At 41.1% G+C, this 17,009-nt stretch overlaps 1 protein-coding gene across 3 annotated transcripts in view; it reads right to left on the bottom strand.

The window, feature by feature from the left end:
- The window catches only part of elp2 (elongator acetyltransferase complex subunit 2), a 128,544-nt gene that overhangs the window by 39,203 nt on the left and 72,332 nt on the right, over positions 1 to 17,009 (bottom strand). For all 3 annotated transcript variants that reach the window (XM_063043841.1, XM_063043842.1, XM_063043843.1), the window contains exons 13-14: positions 13,787 to 13,978; positions 2,404 to 2,473 (exon numbers count right to left, since the gene is read on the bottom strand). In XM_063043841.1, the coding sequence (XP_062899911.1) occupies positions 2,404 to 2,473; positions 13,787 to 13,978 (262 nt within the window). The remainder of the gene's footprint in view (positions 1 to 2,403; positions 2,474 to 13,786; positions 13,979 to 17,009) is intronic.

Raw genomic sequence — 17,009 nt, 5'->3', positions numbered from 1 at the left:
CCCATGTGAAAATGAACCTCACGGTTGAATGTGGTTGATATATATGTACTTACATAATAAAATTTATTTTGAATGTTATTGCTTAGCATGATTTGTACTCAGGCATTTTGTAAAGTCGTCTTTAGATGCAATATTGACTCGAATACTTCACTGGCATTTTGAAGCCAAGGAAGAGAAATTATAATGTGAAAAAGCAGAGAGAAAGAAATTAGATGCACTGTGCAAAAAAAAATTCTTGCATCTGTCAGTTTTTTTTGGAAAATGGTATAATAACAGCATTAAGCAGAATCAGCATGAGTTTATGAAAGAGAAATTGTTTTTTGATGTAATGAGCGTAATGTATTTGGTTGAACCAATGGGTGTGGGATTTCAGGAAGTCTTCAACAATGTGCTATACAAAAGTTTATGAAACAAAAATGGAACCCCAGAGACTGGTGATATTATACTGGTATAAAATGAGGAATGGTTAACAGACAGGAAACAGAGAGTAGGAATAAGTGAGACTGAGAGGCTCTAGCTGATGAGGTTCCAGAATGATCTATGCTGTTCAGGCTACATTAATGATATAAATGAGGTGCTGACCAAATGTAATATAGCCACTGATAACACTTTTGTATTCAAATCCATTCTGTAACAAAGGCCAACATACCATTGATCTTCATAATAACATGATGTACCTGCTTGTTAACTTCCAATAACTTGTATACAAGTCCATCTGAACACTACCACCTTTCAATTTCTCACTATTTAAAAAAAAACAAACTCTGCATTTTAAAATTTTTCAATCAAATTGTATGACACCTGTTCCACATCATCTTCTATCTGCCATAATCTCATCCATTTATTTAGCCTATTTACACTCATTTGCCACTTTATTAGGAACAGGAGTGGAACCTGGTGTGGTCTTCTGTTGCTGTAAACCATCGGCTTCAAGTTTTGACGTGTTTTGCATTTGTAGATGCTCTTCTGTACACCTGTTATAGCGCATGGTTATTTGAGTTACAGTCACCTTTCTGTCAGCTAATATAAAAATTAACCATTCCTTATTGCACAATACTATATTTAAAATAGCCTGTGTTGTGTTTTCTCAACATACCTTATGGGAAAATGAACTCTAATATATTGTTTTATGGATTCAACATTCACACTACTGCTAAAATAGTTTGTCAATGCTACATTTAGACTCAAGTCCTCAGTGATCACTCTATTGTGCATGATATCTGTTCATGTAATTTCCGGAGTTCTCTTCTCTTCATTCACACCTCTGCTTGGGGGTCATGGACAACTTCCATCCATATTTTCTACCCAAATTGATTTTACTTCTTGTACGTGTGTGTTAAGATACTTTTCCTCTGCTACCCTTACCCTGTTCTTTATTATCAGGGCAACCTTTGCTCCTTTCCCATTTTGCATATCTCTTCTGAAAATGGAATATCCTACGCTGTCCTTGGTCCTGACAGACCTGCTGATCACTACCCATTTTGCTATTCTGCATTATTCTTTCATCCCTTATACTTTAACTGTGTTGGCACGTGGCCAAGTAGTTAAGACGTTGGTCTAGTGATTTGAAGGTCGCTAGTTCGAGCCCCAGCTGAGGCAGTGTGTTGTCTCCTTGAGCAAGGCACTTAACCACACATTGCTCTGCGACGACACCGGTGCCAAGCTGTATCGGCCCTAGTGCCCTTCCCTTGGACAACATCGGTGGCGTGGAGAGGGGAGACTTGCAGCATGGGCAACAGCTGGTCTTCCATACAACCTTGCCCAGACCTGCGCCCTGGAAACCTTCCAAGGCATAAATCCATGGTCTCACGAGACTAACAGATGCCTATTATTATACTTTAACTTAGACACACTTTCCAGAGGTCTTCCCCAACTATTTAATTCAAAACCTCATTTGCTAACAAGATGTATTGGAGCTTTGTGAGCCAATAGAGGCTAGTGCTGAGACTAAAGAGGAAAAAAAGCATGGTACGTAAGGATACTGTAAAGCCATCTAGAAAGTATAAAGAGTAGTGAAGCTTTAGAATCACAGTGTCATGAAAGTATTGACAGAGCTTTTGATGTAACATAAATGAGCAGACACACGTTATGCTGCATTGAAACAAGTACACCATTGGGCCCCATAATCTAAGCGGCAGAGATTAATGAAATACATGCAAACGAAAAAAACCATGATGTCATAATTTATTAAATACGATGAATGTAAAATAAAAAAACAAGGCTGATTCAATATCTTCAGTTTACCTACTCCAAATAAACTGTACCATTGAAATCAGGATGCCCTAACGACCTCCCGCCACACCCCCTCCAACTAACACCAACATAATACACACTCAGCGACAAAGAAACACATTCAATTGAAACATATAGCTCAAAGTAGAAAAATTGAATACTTAAAAGTACCTTGAAAAACCGCTTTGTTTGACAAGCCTAAAGCAGGTACACTGGCACCTTCAGGGATTTCATTACCTAACTGGCACAAAAATCATAGAGATAAAAGTCAGCAATTGCTCACAATGAATGCAATGTTGTATTACAAAGTAAAATAAATGGAGGATAATCATAAAATCACCAGGATACAGCACAGTAATGGGTCCTCTGGCCCACTTAGTCTACACCAATTATGAACCACCCATTTTAAACCAATCAATCCTACATAAATCACAATTTCTAAAAAATTTTCCTCATTATCTTTTCAACCTCCTCGGATTTTCCACTCACCTACACACCGGGGCAACTGAAAGTGGCCTACCCACACATCTTTAATTGCTTTGAAAACCCAATACCCCTCAGGCAGTTTTCAGGATTTACAGCTAGCATAAAAAAACAGAAGTTAAAAACATTCAGCAGGTCAGACAGCCTCTGTGGAAGGAGAAACAGTTCATGTTTCAGGTCCAAGATCCTTCGTCAGAGCCAGCTTGCTATGTTTCCAGCATTTTCTGATTATATATCCTTGATAATTTTAGCTCGCATTATAGCTAATAGCTAAGTTTGGCTTTTAAATTAGATCTCACAAGATGATCAGTATTTTGCTTATCTGAAGGTAGAGAATGCACATTGTCTTGTTAATTAGTTTATTAACACATTTTTTAAAAATACTTCAATAAATTTTGACTTATCCGACCTGACTTAAAAACTGAAACTGAACTTTAACCCCATAGGTAAGTAACTCAACCAATGGATTATATTCAATCTCTAAGTAGAAATATTTTAAAAGTTTGCTGACATATTCTGTTTAAAATTGCCCCAAGTAAAAAAAAATGGAAAAAATGGAATATTATTTTCTTAATACATGACTACAGTATAGGTACAATTGAAATCTTCAGGCTTATGTTAGGAGGCATCCCCACAAAGAACAATGTGATCAATACCCAACAAGATTTTCAGGGTAGGACAACAGAAACAATTCTAGAAACCAGTTAACTGGGCACTGGAATAGGGAAAAATTGCAGTCTTCAACAGTAAAATGGCAAGAGGGATTGAATAGCTCCCTTCCTACACAATGATTTAAGACAAACTGATTATAATCATCATTTACAGAATAACAAAAGATGTAAGATTTCAATTAAACAAATCACTTTCTGACTTATCAGAAATTAAAGCTTCACAGATAATCTATGAACTATTCAGATGTACTATAATCAATCAGTCAGATATAACGGGTTACTATAATGCAAAATCCTAACCATCAAATAGAAGTCAGGCAGGTCAGAGCAAGCTTCAATTCTCACTTTTTAGTGCACAAAACATAAAACATTCAAACAAAAAATTCCAATTTAAAAAAGCCCCTTTCATTCTCAAATAATGTTTTTTGATACCAATGGAATAAGTGGGAAATTTGGATTTCCCATGAAATTTCTTAGAAGGATAACATCTATTCTGCTTAAAAGAGAGAGATGATCAGTTGACTGACAAGTGGCATTAAATTGAGGTACTCGTAAATTTATTCAGGCTTGGTGGAAAATTGGCCAAACATATCCTTACCCCTTATGAGCATAAATATCATGACATTGTTACAAATGACTTAGCACAGTGTGTTTTCCTCAATTGAGAAAAACAAATTCCTCAGTTGAGGAAAGATTACATTGAACAACAAAGATTTTGCTTCCTGAATACTTCTGAGTGTTACTTATGGAGTTTGGGCTGCGGTTTATGAAAACCACCATGAACTTTCCCTATCATGCACTATTTTTTGAAATCGCCTATATTTCTTATTTCAATTCATAATTCAAGTCAGAATAACTGATGCCAAGATTAAGGAAAGCATATTTGTTGGTCATCAATGATGGCAATTCGAAGAGCTTCTAGTAGGTCCGGAGAATATCGCATGGAAGGCATTCAAGGATGTTGCTGAAAATTTTCTTGGCAACTACAGAGCACCAAACTACATGCAGCTGGTTGACAGCATGCTTCAAGAATACAAAACCATTAAGTGCAACATGTCACTAAAGATTCATTTTCTGCATTCCCATTTAGACTTCTTCCCTGCCAATCCTGGTGCTGTCAATGACTAGTATGGTGAAGGGTTTCATCAGGACATTGCAGTCATGGAGAAACAGTATCAGGGCAACTGGAATCCATCAGTGTTGGTTGATTATTGTTGAACACTTAAGCAAGAAGCCTCAGACATCGAGTGCAAATGAAAATCATCAACAAAACATTTTAGATTAGTTGGACTTTGGCAAACCTCAGCACTGCTTTGCAATTAAATACATTATATTTCAATAAAAGTTAATTTTTTTTATTTCTCCAAATTCCTCTGTGATACAAGTAGTCTGAAATTGTATTTGTGTTCAGCTTCAAGTGGTCTATCATAAACAAAGAAAATATTTGAGGAAGCAACATTTTCAAAAAAATTTGTTGTCCAGTGCAATGGGTTTCTGAAAAAAAAACTGGATTCTACAATAGTCTTCCGCAAAATGTTCAAGGAAAGGCTGAACTGAGCCCACTGGGAGGTTTTAGACCTGGGGATAACTGTAAGATTAACTTGCTCCACCAATAGCCTCATGGGTCAGAGAAATATATCAAGCATACGGATGTAATTACAAAAAAGGTACGTCAGTGGCTATAATTCATTAGGTATTTGAGGTGAGTTAGTTTGTCACCAAAGACCCTAGCAAAGTTCTATAGATGTACCATGAAGAGCATTCTAACTGGTTTCACCACCATCTGGGATAAAGGATCAGAAAAAGCTGTAGGCAGGTGCATACCCAGCAAGCTGCAATGGGCACTAGCCTCCCCAGCAACGAGGATATCTTCAAAAGGTGATGTCTCAAAGAAGGTGGCATCCATCATTAAGGACCCCCATCACCCAGGACATGCTCTCTTCTTGCTACTACCATCATAGAGGAGGTACAGAGCAACACTCACAACACGCTGGAGGAACTCAGCAGGTCGGGCAGCATCCGTGGAAACGATCAGTCAATGTTTCGGGCTGGAACCCTTCACCCTGACGTTTCCACGGATGCTGCCTGACCTGCTGAGTTCCTCCACCGTGTTGTGAGTGCTGCTTTGACCCCAGCATCTGCAGAGTATTTTGTGTACAGAGGAGGTACAGGAGCCTGAAGACACACACTCAACATTTTAGGTATGGCGACTTCCTCTTCTTATTGTAATTTATAGTTTATTAATGTATTGCACTGCTGCTGCAAAACAGCAAATTTGACAACATATGTCAGTGATATTAAACCTGTTACTGGTTCTGATGTTTAGGGAGACTCCTGAATCTGTCTGAATTTCACTCATGGCTATCTAAATTCTGTTTTTCCATCAGTAGGCATTACTTTACATGCCAAATTTCAATGCTATTGTTCTGCCCACTAACATTTGTCCTACTTTCTACTTCCCAAATCAGCCTCCCACATACAACTGTCTCTCCTGCCTCTGTATTATCTGTAAATATGAAAGATGTGTCATGTGGAAGAATCAAAGTTTTTGAAGCGGATTAGAAATTTCTAACAGCCCCACTGCTAATTCACAGGATACATTATTAAATCCTTTCTCCCTAGCATAATTCTTCAAACGTGCCATCTCATTTACTTTCTCTCAAGCAATTAATTTTTCCTGGATTTCCTTTGAATCCCTGCAGTCTCGTGATGAATAAATACTAAGCCAGAAATTGGATGCACCTATTTTTGGTGTATCAAAACATAACAGAATTTAGGTCCAGTGGTAAATCAGAACCTGTCAAAGAAAAAAAAAATGATCAAAGACATGTTTGAAACATGATAGAGGTGGTTACACCAACAAAGAAGTTTAACACATTTACTGAGCAGTTTTTAAGAAGCCTACACTCAATTCAGAACAACTCTGGGCAAACTGGTGTTCAAGAGTAACAAAAAGTCAACATCTCTTAAAGGTACATGTGTATAGCAACTAGACAGAAGTTATACATACTAAGGGTGTTGAAGGGCTGCTAGAACAAAGGGGAGAGGGAGAGTGGGGGAGAGGGGTGAGGGGGAGAGGGAGAGAGAGGGGAGAGGGGAGGGGGAGAGAGAGGGGAGAGGGGAGGGGGAGAGAGAGGGGTGGGGGGAGAGAGGTGGGGGGAGGGGGAGACACAAGAGACACTACAAGGTTTCGAAGGATAGAGGCAGGCAAAGATAGGGGCCATGCAAAGTCTATCTACCTTTATATGCTCTTTCCTAAATTCAGGTAGAGGGCCAAGGTCTGCCATATAGCAACAGTCAAATTGCTGTCAGCAGATTGAATGTTCAATGAACACAGAAGAGGAACTGATCAACAGCAATGGGATGCCTTCTTTCAAGCAGTGGGCTGTTTTTCCACAACAGAGTGATGCTGCACATTAGCAGATGCTCTTTTGCATGAGCAGCGAGGTAACTCTAAAGCACAGATTGGTTTCGTACAAGAACAGAGATTTGGAAAATGGAACTCATCACTTTTTGCAAAATTGGAGGCTTACTTTCTCCACTCACACATCTTCACTGACAGCTGAATCCTGCATGGATTATGCTGAGAACTGACATCACAGGGAAAAGTGGAAACAGCAGGGCCCTGTCAATCCAAGTCTGCCAACTGGCTCAACTCCTGCTCTGGAACTGAAACACTGGGTTTGCAGTCTGACTGTCAGCATATCACTGTCCACTCAATGTGCCTTGACTTTCACTGCAACAGAGTACACAGAAGTCACAAAAGCACCAATTCAATTTGAACTACAGCCTCTCAGGTACATACGTCACACAAGCACAAGAGCCAACAGTCCCAAAAGACCCCTTCAACAGTATTGAGATGATTCTTACATTTAGTGCACTAAGCGAACTCAGAGAGAAGGGGAGGGGTGGTAGGCAAACCTCCAGCAACCCCAAAGAGGATACTTCAATGTAGCATGTGGACATGAAAACCGACTTCCAATGTTGTTAGCATTTTAAATTCTTGGGAATATAACTTAAGAGACAAAAAACAACATTTTCCATTTATGTATTATTTGATACCACTGTCTTACAAATGATTCACAAAACTCAAGAAATATTCAAATGTTTTCTTAGTTCAGGCAAATAACACAGCTTACATTACAGAGGTAAGTCACACTGCTATGGCAGTTGCTACTTTGGGACAGTGACATTTTACTTAGAAAGGTGATTACGGTCAATTATGCAAAGTCAACACATGCAAATAAAGCCATAATTGCTTGTTATGGAACCTTCAATACACAGAATCACAAGACAAAGCCCTTCTCACCATCAGGAACATCTTCAAGAGGTGCTGCCACAAGAAGGCAGTATTGTTCCTTAAAAAGAGGCCCCCCCCCCGCCCCCACCATCTGAGACATGTCCTCCTTACGACCATTGGGAAGGAGGGACAGGAGCCAGGAGACTAACACCCAACATTTTAGGAACAGCTTCTTCCCCTCTGCCATCAGGTTTCTGAACAGCCCATGAACACTAACTCATTACTCTTCTTTTGTGCTTATTCATTTCTGTAACTTATAGCAATTTTATGTTTTAGTGCCGCAAAATGACAAATTTCACGACATACGTCAGTGATGATAAAACTGATTCTGATTCTTAAAACTAAGTGAAGTTTCCCCTTATAAGGTCACTGCAACAGACCACCTGGTGAAATACTTCAACAGCCATGAGAGCACACACGTTCCATTGTGAAGCTGATCACTATCTCACGATGATCATTCCTTGTTTTGCCTACACTTACAATTCTTATTCTGATAATGTGGGGACTCCTTTAAAAGAGTGCGAAGTCTGAGGAAGGCCAGGTAGTGAAATGAAACACCTACTCCTCTCCATGCATTCTGACAAATCGTCCACAATACATAAGACAGAAATAGGTGAGATTGCATTAGTGAGAAGTGATCATTTCTGCAGACAGCTATGACACATAAATTCTTTCCAATTTCTGTGAGCTGAGCAAAACCAGGTGGTTCTACCTATAATCCATTCATCTGTTGTCTCCCAATGTATGCCTTGAAATGGACAAATGGTACTGTCAATATCTCTGAGGACTTAACCTGGATGCAACATATTGATAAAGCTATAAAGAAGGCAAGACAGTGGCTACAGTTCATTAGGAGTTGAGGAGATTTGGTTTGTCAACTAACACACTCAAAGACCTCTACAAATGTACCATGGTACCATGGAGAGTATTCTGACTGGCTGCATCACTGTGTGTTATGTGGGGGGTGTGGCCTACTGCACAAGATCAAAGTAAATCGCAGAAATTTGTAAAATTAATTAGTTCCATCATGGGTACTCAACTTCGTAGTATCCAAGACAATTCCAAGGAGAGATGCCTTAGGAAGGCGGTACCCATCATTAAGGACCCCCACCACCCAGGACGTGCCTTCCTCTCATTGCTACCACCAGGAAGGAGGTACAGAAGCCTGAAGGCACACACACAGCGATTCAAGAAGAACTTCTTCCTCTCTGCCATCTGATTTCTAAATGGACATTGAACCCATGAACACTACCTCCCTCCCTGCTTCCCCTCCCTCACCCCCTTACTGGTTTTCCACCTGGCACCTACCAGCCTTCTCCTTCCCACCCTCCCCCCACCTTCTTTATAGGGCCTCTGCCCCTTCCTTCTTCAGTCCTGATGAAGGGTTCCGGCCCGAAACGTCAACTGATCGTTTCCACGGATGCTGCCCGACCTGCTGAGTTTACAACATATGTCAGTGATATTAAACCTAATTCTGATAAAATGAATCGCAAGTAGAAATTCATGAGGGGTTTTCATCATTAAATAGTACAGAACTCATCAGCTGAAATGTGAGCCTACCATTTCTATCTATTCTGCACCAAACTGTTGAATATTCAGTTATGTACATTACTTTAAGTTGCTACATATCAAATGGCCACTACGAATACTGGACACTACGAATCAAAGGATTCCAGATCTGACCATCACTCAGCACTGGCAACCATGAGTTCAAGAGAATTACATAAAGTACTGAGATACAGTCCATATCTGGTCCCTAGGCTTCAAGTTATGCCTAGTGTATTAGCCATAACATTCATTAGACCATAATCACAGATGCTCAAAAAGGTAAATGAAGCTGTGTCTTTGTTACTTTACTTTAAAAATTATTGATTTTAATTGCTTTATACAACTTATGTATGTTATTAAATGGCTTTTCCCTCCATTTTCCACTTTTTAAAATTGTTTCAATAGGCCCTTGCATCTCTGATCATAAGGCAGAGTCTATGTGGTCAGGAGCTCAGTCAGTGCCTGTCTGCATTGATGGAATGGCAGCAGTGCTGGCAAGTCACAATGTCGGCAGTATCACTTCGTCTCCATGGAAATTAAGAAAGGCAAAGTAACTCCCTTGCAAGTAGAATGCCTTGCTGACTTGCCTTATGCTGCAGTGAACAGCAAATTGAAAAATATAGTACAGAACCTGAAGTTGTCACTTGGAAAAAATTCAATGGCTAGGAATTTGAGAATCATTGTCATCTATAGCTGAACATGGAGAGCAGGCCAGAGTCAAGGGAGTGACTGGAGGTATCCCATAGGATGCCATGTATGTTTTGTGATGACGGCCTTCCAAAACACGAGCATGTGAAAATACAGCTCTTCAAAGATCAATGTGTGTATATCCTCTACTTTTGCCTCCTGCGCTGCAGTCCTTAACCACCATCCACCACCAATGCCCCCTCCCACCACACCAACAGTCACATGACTGACTTTCCTCTGCTAAGTTCAAAGCTCCCATGCTGCCAACAGTGTCAGTACTGAGGCACCCACTGAATGAGCAAGCCTGCAGCTAAATGCTGGGAAAAGAAGCAACTTCTCGGTCCAATCTGTTATCAAAAACGACAATAAAAAAGCATGTGGAGTTAAAAACTTCAATGGCATTAAGAAGCGAGTGTTAATTTAAGATGATCACAGACTCAGTGGAAGGGAAGCTGAGGTTGTGGTTCAGACTCAGTTGATTTTTAGGTATGTAAGGATGGTTTTGGGGCAGCACGGGGAGTTAGAGGACAGTTTAAGAACCAGTGACAGGGATTTAAGAGTCAGGGGCAGGAGCCAGAGTCCAGATCAGAGCACTCCACAGTCAAAGGCCAGTGATCACCATGCTGGGTCGGCAGGCCCTGAGACAAAGTCCAGTAGACTCCGTGGATGAGGGCAGATGACTCCCTCCACCCCCAGGACCGAAGCCCTGTGCGGTCAGGAGCATGAGAGCAACTGACTCTCCAGATCAGCAAGACCCTGAGGTGGAGGTCCATGCAACCCCAAAGTCCAATGATCACCAGATCCTGGGGTCAAAACCTGAAAGCTGAAAACTTAAGTCAGTGAGCTTTGAAGTTGAGGCCTGATTTCGACAAGTCTGGGTGTCAGAGGCCCAACGCCTGCAACTCTACGAGTCCAAGCCAGGGACAACCCTACGAGTCCAAGCCAGGGACAACCCTACCAGCCGGCAAGACTCAGGGCTGGAAGGCCATGCAAAAGCGGAGTTCAAGGCCCAGAATTCAAAGTCCCCTGACCAGTAAGTCCTGCAGTAAATACCGAAGGTCAAAGACCAAAGTCAGAGAATCCACGTTGAGGCCCCTGGGTCAGCCAGACAGAAAGATGTCTCTGATTCTTCGAGTACTGGCCAGGGAGTAGCAGCTGAAGGCCTGGAGGTGGCCTGTCCTAGGATTGTAGGCCTGCCTGTTTGTGGAGTGGGTGGGTCGATGAGAGGGAGAAAAGGGACTTATTTTGCTGCTGCTGTTTTGTTTTTTTTTTGCAGTTCTTGTGTTGTTAATGTTGCTTTCATTGTTCTGCTGAACACTACAGATGTGCTATGTTGTCAACGGAATGTGTGGTGACACTTGCCGGTTGTCCTCAGCACATCCTTAGGTTGTTAATGACAATAACACATTTCACTGTTCAAAGTTCAAGGTAAAATTTATTATCACAGTATATACAGGTCACCATATACAACCCTGAGATTCGTTTTATGTGGGCATACTTAGCAAATCTATAGAATATAAACTGTAAACAGGATCTGTAAACTTAAACTGTGCAAATGCAGATCATAATTAAATAGCAATAAACAACAAGCATGAAATAACAAGATAAAGGAGTCCTAAACGAGGGTAGATGTCTCCTTTTGTTCAAGAGCCTGATGGCTGAGGGGTAGTAACTATTCTTGAACCTGGTGGTGCAAGTCCTGAGGCACCTGTACCTTCTACCTGATGGCAACAGCGAGAAAAGAGCATGGCCTGGGTGGTGAGGATTTTTGATAAATGCATGCTGCTTTTCTACGGTAACGTTTCATGTAAATGTGTTCAACGTACTAGGCTAAATCCAATACCTTTTGTAGGATTTTCCACTGAAAGGCACTGGTGTTCCCATATCAGTCTGTAATGCAGCCAGTCAGCACAGTTTCCACCACACATCTATAGAAGTTTGCCAAGGTTTTTGACGACGTGCTGAATGCACATACCCGACTGCTCCTGTGCTGGTGGAGAAATCTGAACTGACTGGGGTCTACATGAGGAAATACAGGATCCAATTGCACGAGCGGTATTGAGGCCCAGGTCTTGGAGCTTATTGATTAGTTTAGAGGGGATGATGGTGTTAAATGCTGAGCTATAATTAATAAAGAGCATCCTGATACATGCATCTTTGCTGCCTAGATGTTCCAGGGCTGTGTGCATGTAGCAAATAAATGAATCTGAAATAAATGGATAAAGCAAAGGGGTTGTACAATAATCAACACCTACAAAATTCTGGGGGAACTCAGCAAGCAGGGCAGGAAGCATCTATGGAAATGAATAGTTAACATTTCAGGCCAAGGCCCTTCATCAGGACTAAAAAGGAAGGGGAAGACACCAAAATAAACAGATGGGGTGGGGGGGGGGGGTTGGTAGGAGGCTCGCTGGAAAGTGATAGGTGAAGCCAGGTGGCTGGGAAAGATAAAGGGCAGGAGAAGAAGGAATCAGATAAGACAGGAGAATAGACAATGGGAGAAGGGAACTAACAGGGAAGTGATAAGCAGGTGAGAAGAGGTAAAAGGCCAGATTGGGGAATAGAAGAAGAGGGGAGTGTGAGGGAATTTTTTTTAACCAGAAGGAGACATCGATATTCATGCCATCACCCGGAAGTTCTGCTTTTGGCAGATGTAGAGGAGGTGCATGAAAAAGCGGTTCCCCCCCTATTTACAAAGGGGCTCACTAATGTAGAGGAGGCTGCATCGGGAGCACCGGACACAATAGATAATCCCAGCCGATTCGCAGGTAAAGTGTTGCCTCAACTGGAAGGACTGTTTGGGGCCCTGAAAGGAGGGGAGAGAGGAGGTGAATGTGTAAATCTAACTAATCAAACTAAACCGATAATAGATGCAATCCTGAAGAAGCCGCATCAACACCACTACTTTTTAGAAGCTTGAGGAGATTTTGGCATCTCACCAAACACTCTAACAAACTTCAACAGATGCACCTGTAGGCAATATCCTGATTAGTTGCATCATGGCCTGGTATGGTAATTCCAAGGCACAGGAACAGAAGAGGCTGCAGAGACCTGTGGACACAGCCTGGTAAAGAAAGGAACAGCGCTCACCAGGAAAGCATCTACATGAGACAATGTCTCAAGAAGGTGGCATCTATCATCAAGGACTCCCAGCATCCTGGCCATGATAGGAGGTACAGAAGCCTGAAATCGCACAGCACCAGGTACAGGAACATCTACTCTGACAATCATAAAGTTCTTGAACCAACCTGCACAATCATAATCACTGGCTCAACAACAGAATACTGCAAACCATCCCTTGCACTGTGATGGACTGCTTTCTAATCATGTTTTTGCACTGGTTTCGTTTTGCAGTCTTTTTCTTCATGGTCTTGTATAATTTATGTTTTGCGTGTTGTCTGAATTTATGTGCCTGCAATGCTGCTATAAGCAAGTTTTTCATTGTAAATGCACCTCACTCTATTTGTGCATATGACAATAAACTTGACTCGACAACAATCTTTTCCATAAGATTTAGAGTATCTGGTAAAAGAAATGAATTTGGCAATGAGGAAGATTAAACCGAATGCAGGTTTTATTCCACAGGATCAAGAAATCTGAAGGAACCAGAAGTCTGTTTTATAGAGCCATATTCCATAATATAAGGAAACAGATCAAAGTATACAGATAAAAAGCATATTTCAATATGACCATGAATAAGTCTACAAAAAAATGCTGAAGATTATAACATTTGTACAATAAAATCAAGGAATGCAAACTAATCTTCTAGATTAAGAAATTTTAATCAAAATCACAAATGGTCACCTTCTATGACCAAAAAACAACTAAGTTATTTAACTATTAATTACAATTTCAGTGTACTTACTTTTGCAGAAAGAACGTCCTCAAGTGGCGAGCAGGTAATGGAACTGAAGTTTTCTATAAAATTTTTAGTGGCAGTGAAGACTCGAAGCACTTTCTCATCAGCACCAGAGACAAATTGAAAACGACCAATCATGGTTATGCACTGCATGTCATATCCATGTATTTGTGGTCGTGCAATTTCATGCCAGGTCACCTGCATAAAAATAAAATAAAATTGCCAGCATACCAACAATCCGTTGAGTCTAAACTGCGTCAGCATTGGCAAGATTATACTTAAACACTGTGAATGAAAATGCAATTGCCTAACACCTTAAACATTCATCTCTGGTTCCTTTGAACACCATAATCACTTGTTACTGTTTTTCCTCTAGTGCACTGTCAAAAACCATTCAGTCATATGCTTTTGCAACTAGAAATTCTCTCTCCAAATTACAGTACCTGCTGTCTTTCACATTATTCTCAAGTCTCAAATACAGTTTTCATAAAATCCCTCAGCTTTTCTTAAATTTTCGATTTCTGTTGTGCTATCATGTGAAACACGTAAATTGTTCTGACCTTCAGAGGCACAGTTCATTTTGTATGAACATCACTTCCTGTACACAAGTTGATTTTTACATTATTTCCTGCACAGGTTAATTTGATTTCGACTTAAAACACACAGTGTAGAAAGACGTCTGTCCTCATCCCCTCTTTACTTCAAAGTTGAAAGTAAATTTATTGTGGAAGTACATACACTGTATATGTCAACATAAACATCCTGAAATTCATTTTCTTGCGGGCATGCTCAATAAATCCATGAAACAACAAAATCAACGAAAGACTGGACCCAACAGGACAGAAAACAACCAACGTGAAACAGACAAAAAACTCTGTGGATACAAAAGAAGAAAAATAACAAACAAACAAACAAATAAATAAATAAGCAATATATATCAAGAACATGAAATGAAGACTCCTTGAAAATGAATTTGTGGGCTGTGGGAACAGTTCAGTGATGAAATTGATTGAAGTTATCCTCACTGACCCAAGATTTGATGGTTCAGGGGTAATAGGTGTTTCTGAACTTGGTGGTGTGCATCCTGAGACTCCTGTACCTTCTCCCTGGTGCCAGCAGAGAGAAGAGAGCATGACCTGGATGGCGGGCGTCCTTGATGAATGCTGTTTTCCTGCAACAGCGCTCATGTAGATGTGCTCAATGGTGGGAAGAGCTTCATCCATGATGGATTAGGCTGTATCCACTACCTTTTGTAGGATTTTCCATTCAAGGGCATTGGTGTTTCTACAGCAGGCTGTAATGCAGCCGGTTAATATACTCTCCACCACACATCTATCAAAGTTTGTCTAAGCTTTAGATATCATGCCAAATCTTCACAAACTTCTAAGGAAGTAGAGGCACTCCTGTGCTTCCTTCGGAATTGCAATCACATGCTGGGCACAGGACATATCCTTCAAAATAATACTGAGGAATTTAAAGTTGTGGACCTTCTCCATCATTGATCCCCTTCGAGGACTGGTTCATGGACTTCCAGTTTCCTCTTCCAGAAGTCAATAACCGGCAAAAGTGCACGCAGCAGCAGCTGACTTAAGACAGTGGTGGTTGTCTCTGTGACAAGCTGACTGAAGAATTGACCATTGGTGCAAGCCCTGTGATATGAAATGGTTGCTCAATAGAGCTGAAATCCAAGCAGAAGACAAAGACAGGAACCAGCTTCCTGAAATGCTTCACCCCAATTTTTTTTACCTAGTCCTCCTCCAGAACTTGCATCCTCTGCTTCAGATTCAAACCCAAAGAAAGATGAATCCTCATTAGAAGCAGATATTGAGAAGTGCCCAAGGGTGTCCAACTTGGAAACAACATGGGTGTTCACAACTTAAGAGCACACAAGGGCTGAGCAGTACACCAAGTGAATCAGTGGCTCACCTTTCAACAGAAGCTAACACAAAAAAACTGCACGGCTCTCGATCGCTGCACCAGGCTGTGGTGATAAATCACCATTGGAAACAGCTTGAGTGAGCTGCTGAGACTGGCCAGAGAAGTCATCCACAGAGTGGTGGAGAATCCAGGGAGGGTAGCAAGGAGAACTGAAGAAACAGTAACAATATATTGCAGAACACTGATGGACACAGTGCAGCATACACCAGTGGACTCCAGGAAACTGAGCCAAGAGCCTGTTGACTCTTCAGAAGAATTAGACCCAGTTACAATTGTAAATTCAATGCCAGCTATTACTGTTTTTAGCACACCCACAGCAGAGAACGATGAGCAGCCAGCTGAGCGTCCATCAGATGTAGCAACTTCCTTATACATCTAAAAGTATATTCAGGAACATTTGGAAGAAGAGCCAGCAGATTTGTCATGGAGCTAAAAGAAAGGGTCTGTTTATCCCTGCCAACCCTCACTGAGTTCAACGATATTCCCAGCAGAAATGAAATCCTAACTCCTGAAGCTGCATGCAGTCATTTACACCTTAAGGACAAAGTTGACAAGATTCCCCCCTCTTGACTCTGCTGTTGCTTGGCTGAGACACCATCTGAACACATAAGGTACATGAAGAGCCGTTGGCATGCTGTACCTTGTGGCCAACGACTGGATTTGGATTGGGATTGGGTCATAGTGGGTGAAGTCTGCTCGATGGTGCTCATCAGTCCACTGCCAGTGCATTTAAGAGTAATATTCTGGAGAATGGCTGCCCAAGTCATTTCAGACCCTGTGAAAGTAGTATTTATATGAAAGAAACAATTGTAGGATTAGCCAAAAACAGCCTTTGCAATTGTTGGCACATTTGTAAGCAACCCCTTAGTACAGAGCTTCTGAATTGGGCAAAGATTAGAATCCCTCTTGTTCAAAGTCAGGTGTTTGCAGAAGAAGTGCAGTGCAACACAAAGCAGGAACTTCTCCCAATCCAAAGTTCCCTCTGTGAACTCTGTCCCTTTCTTGACTCTGAAGGGCTACAGCGAGTTGGAGGATGTATTAAAAGAGGCACAGCTCACTTCAGATGTGCTTCACTCAGTCATCATTCTGGGTAAGCTTCATATCACCGCCTTCCTCATCAGACATTACCATGAGCAAGTCTGTTATCAAGGCCAACAATTTCAAAGCAAAAATGATTAAAGACTGTGTATTTAGATTGTTTTCAAGACCAGTCTCTGAGAAAGTCCTTTTGCCAAAGAGTTACTGAAATCATTTGACTGTTAGCTTCAGTAGTTGGGCATGTGGCCAAGTG

This window comes from Mobula hypostoma, chromosome 3 (assembly GCF_963921235.1).
Source record: "Mobula hypostoma chromosome 3, sMobHyp1.1, whole genome shotgun sequence".
NCBI classification, from domain to species: Eukaryota; Metazoa; Chordata; class Chondrichthyes; order Myliobatiformes; family Myliobatidae; genus Mobula; species Mobula hypostoma.
The sequence above is the reverse complement of the archived record's forward strand: the minus strand, read 5'-3'. Positions and strand labels throughout refer to the sequence as shown.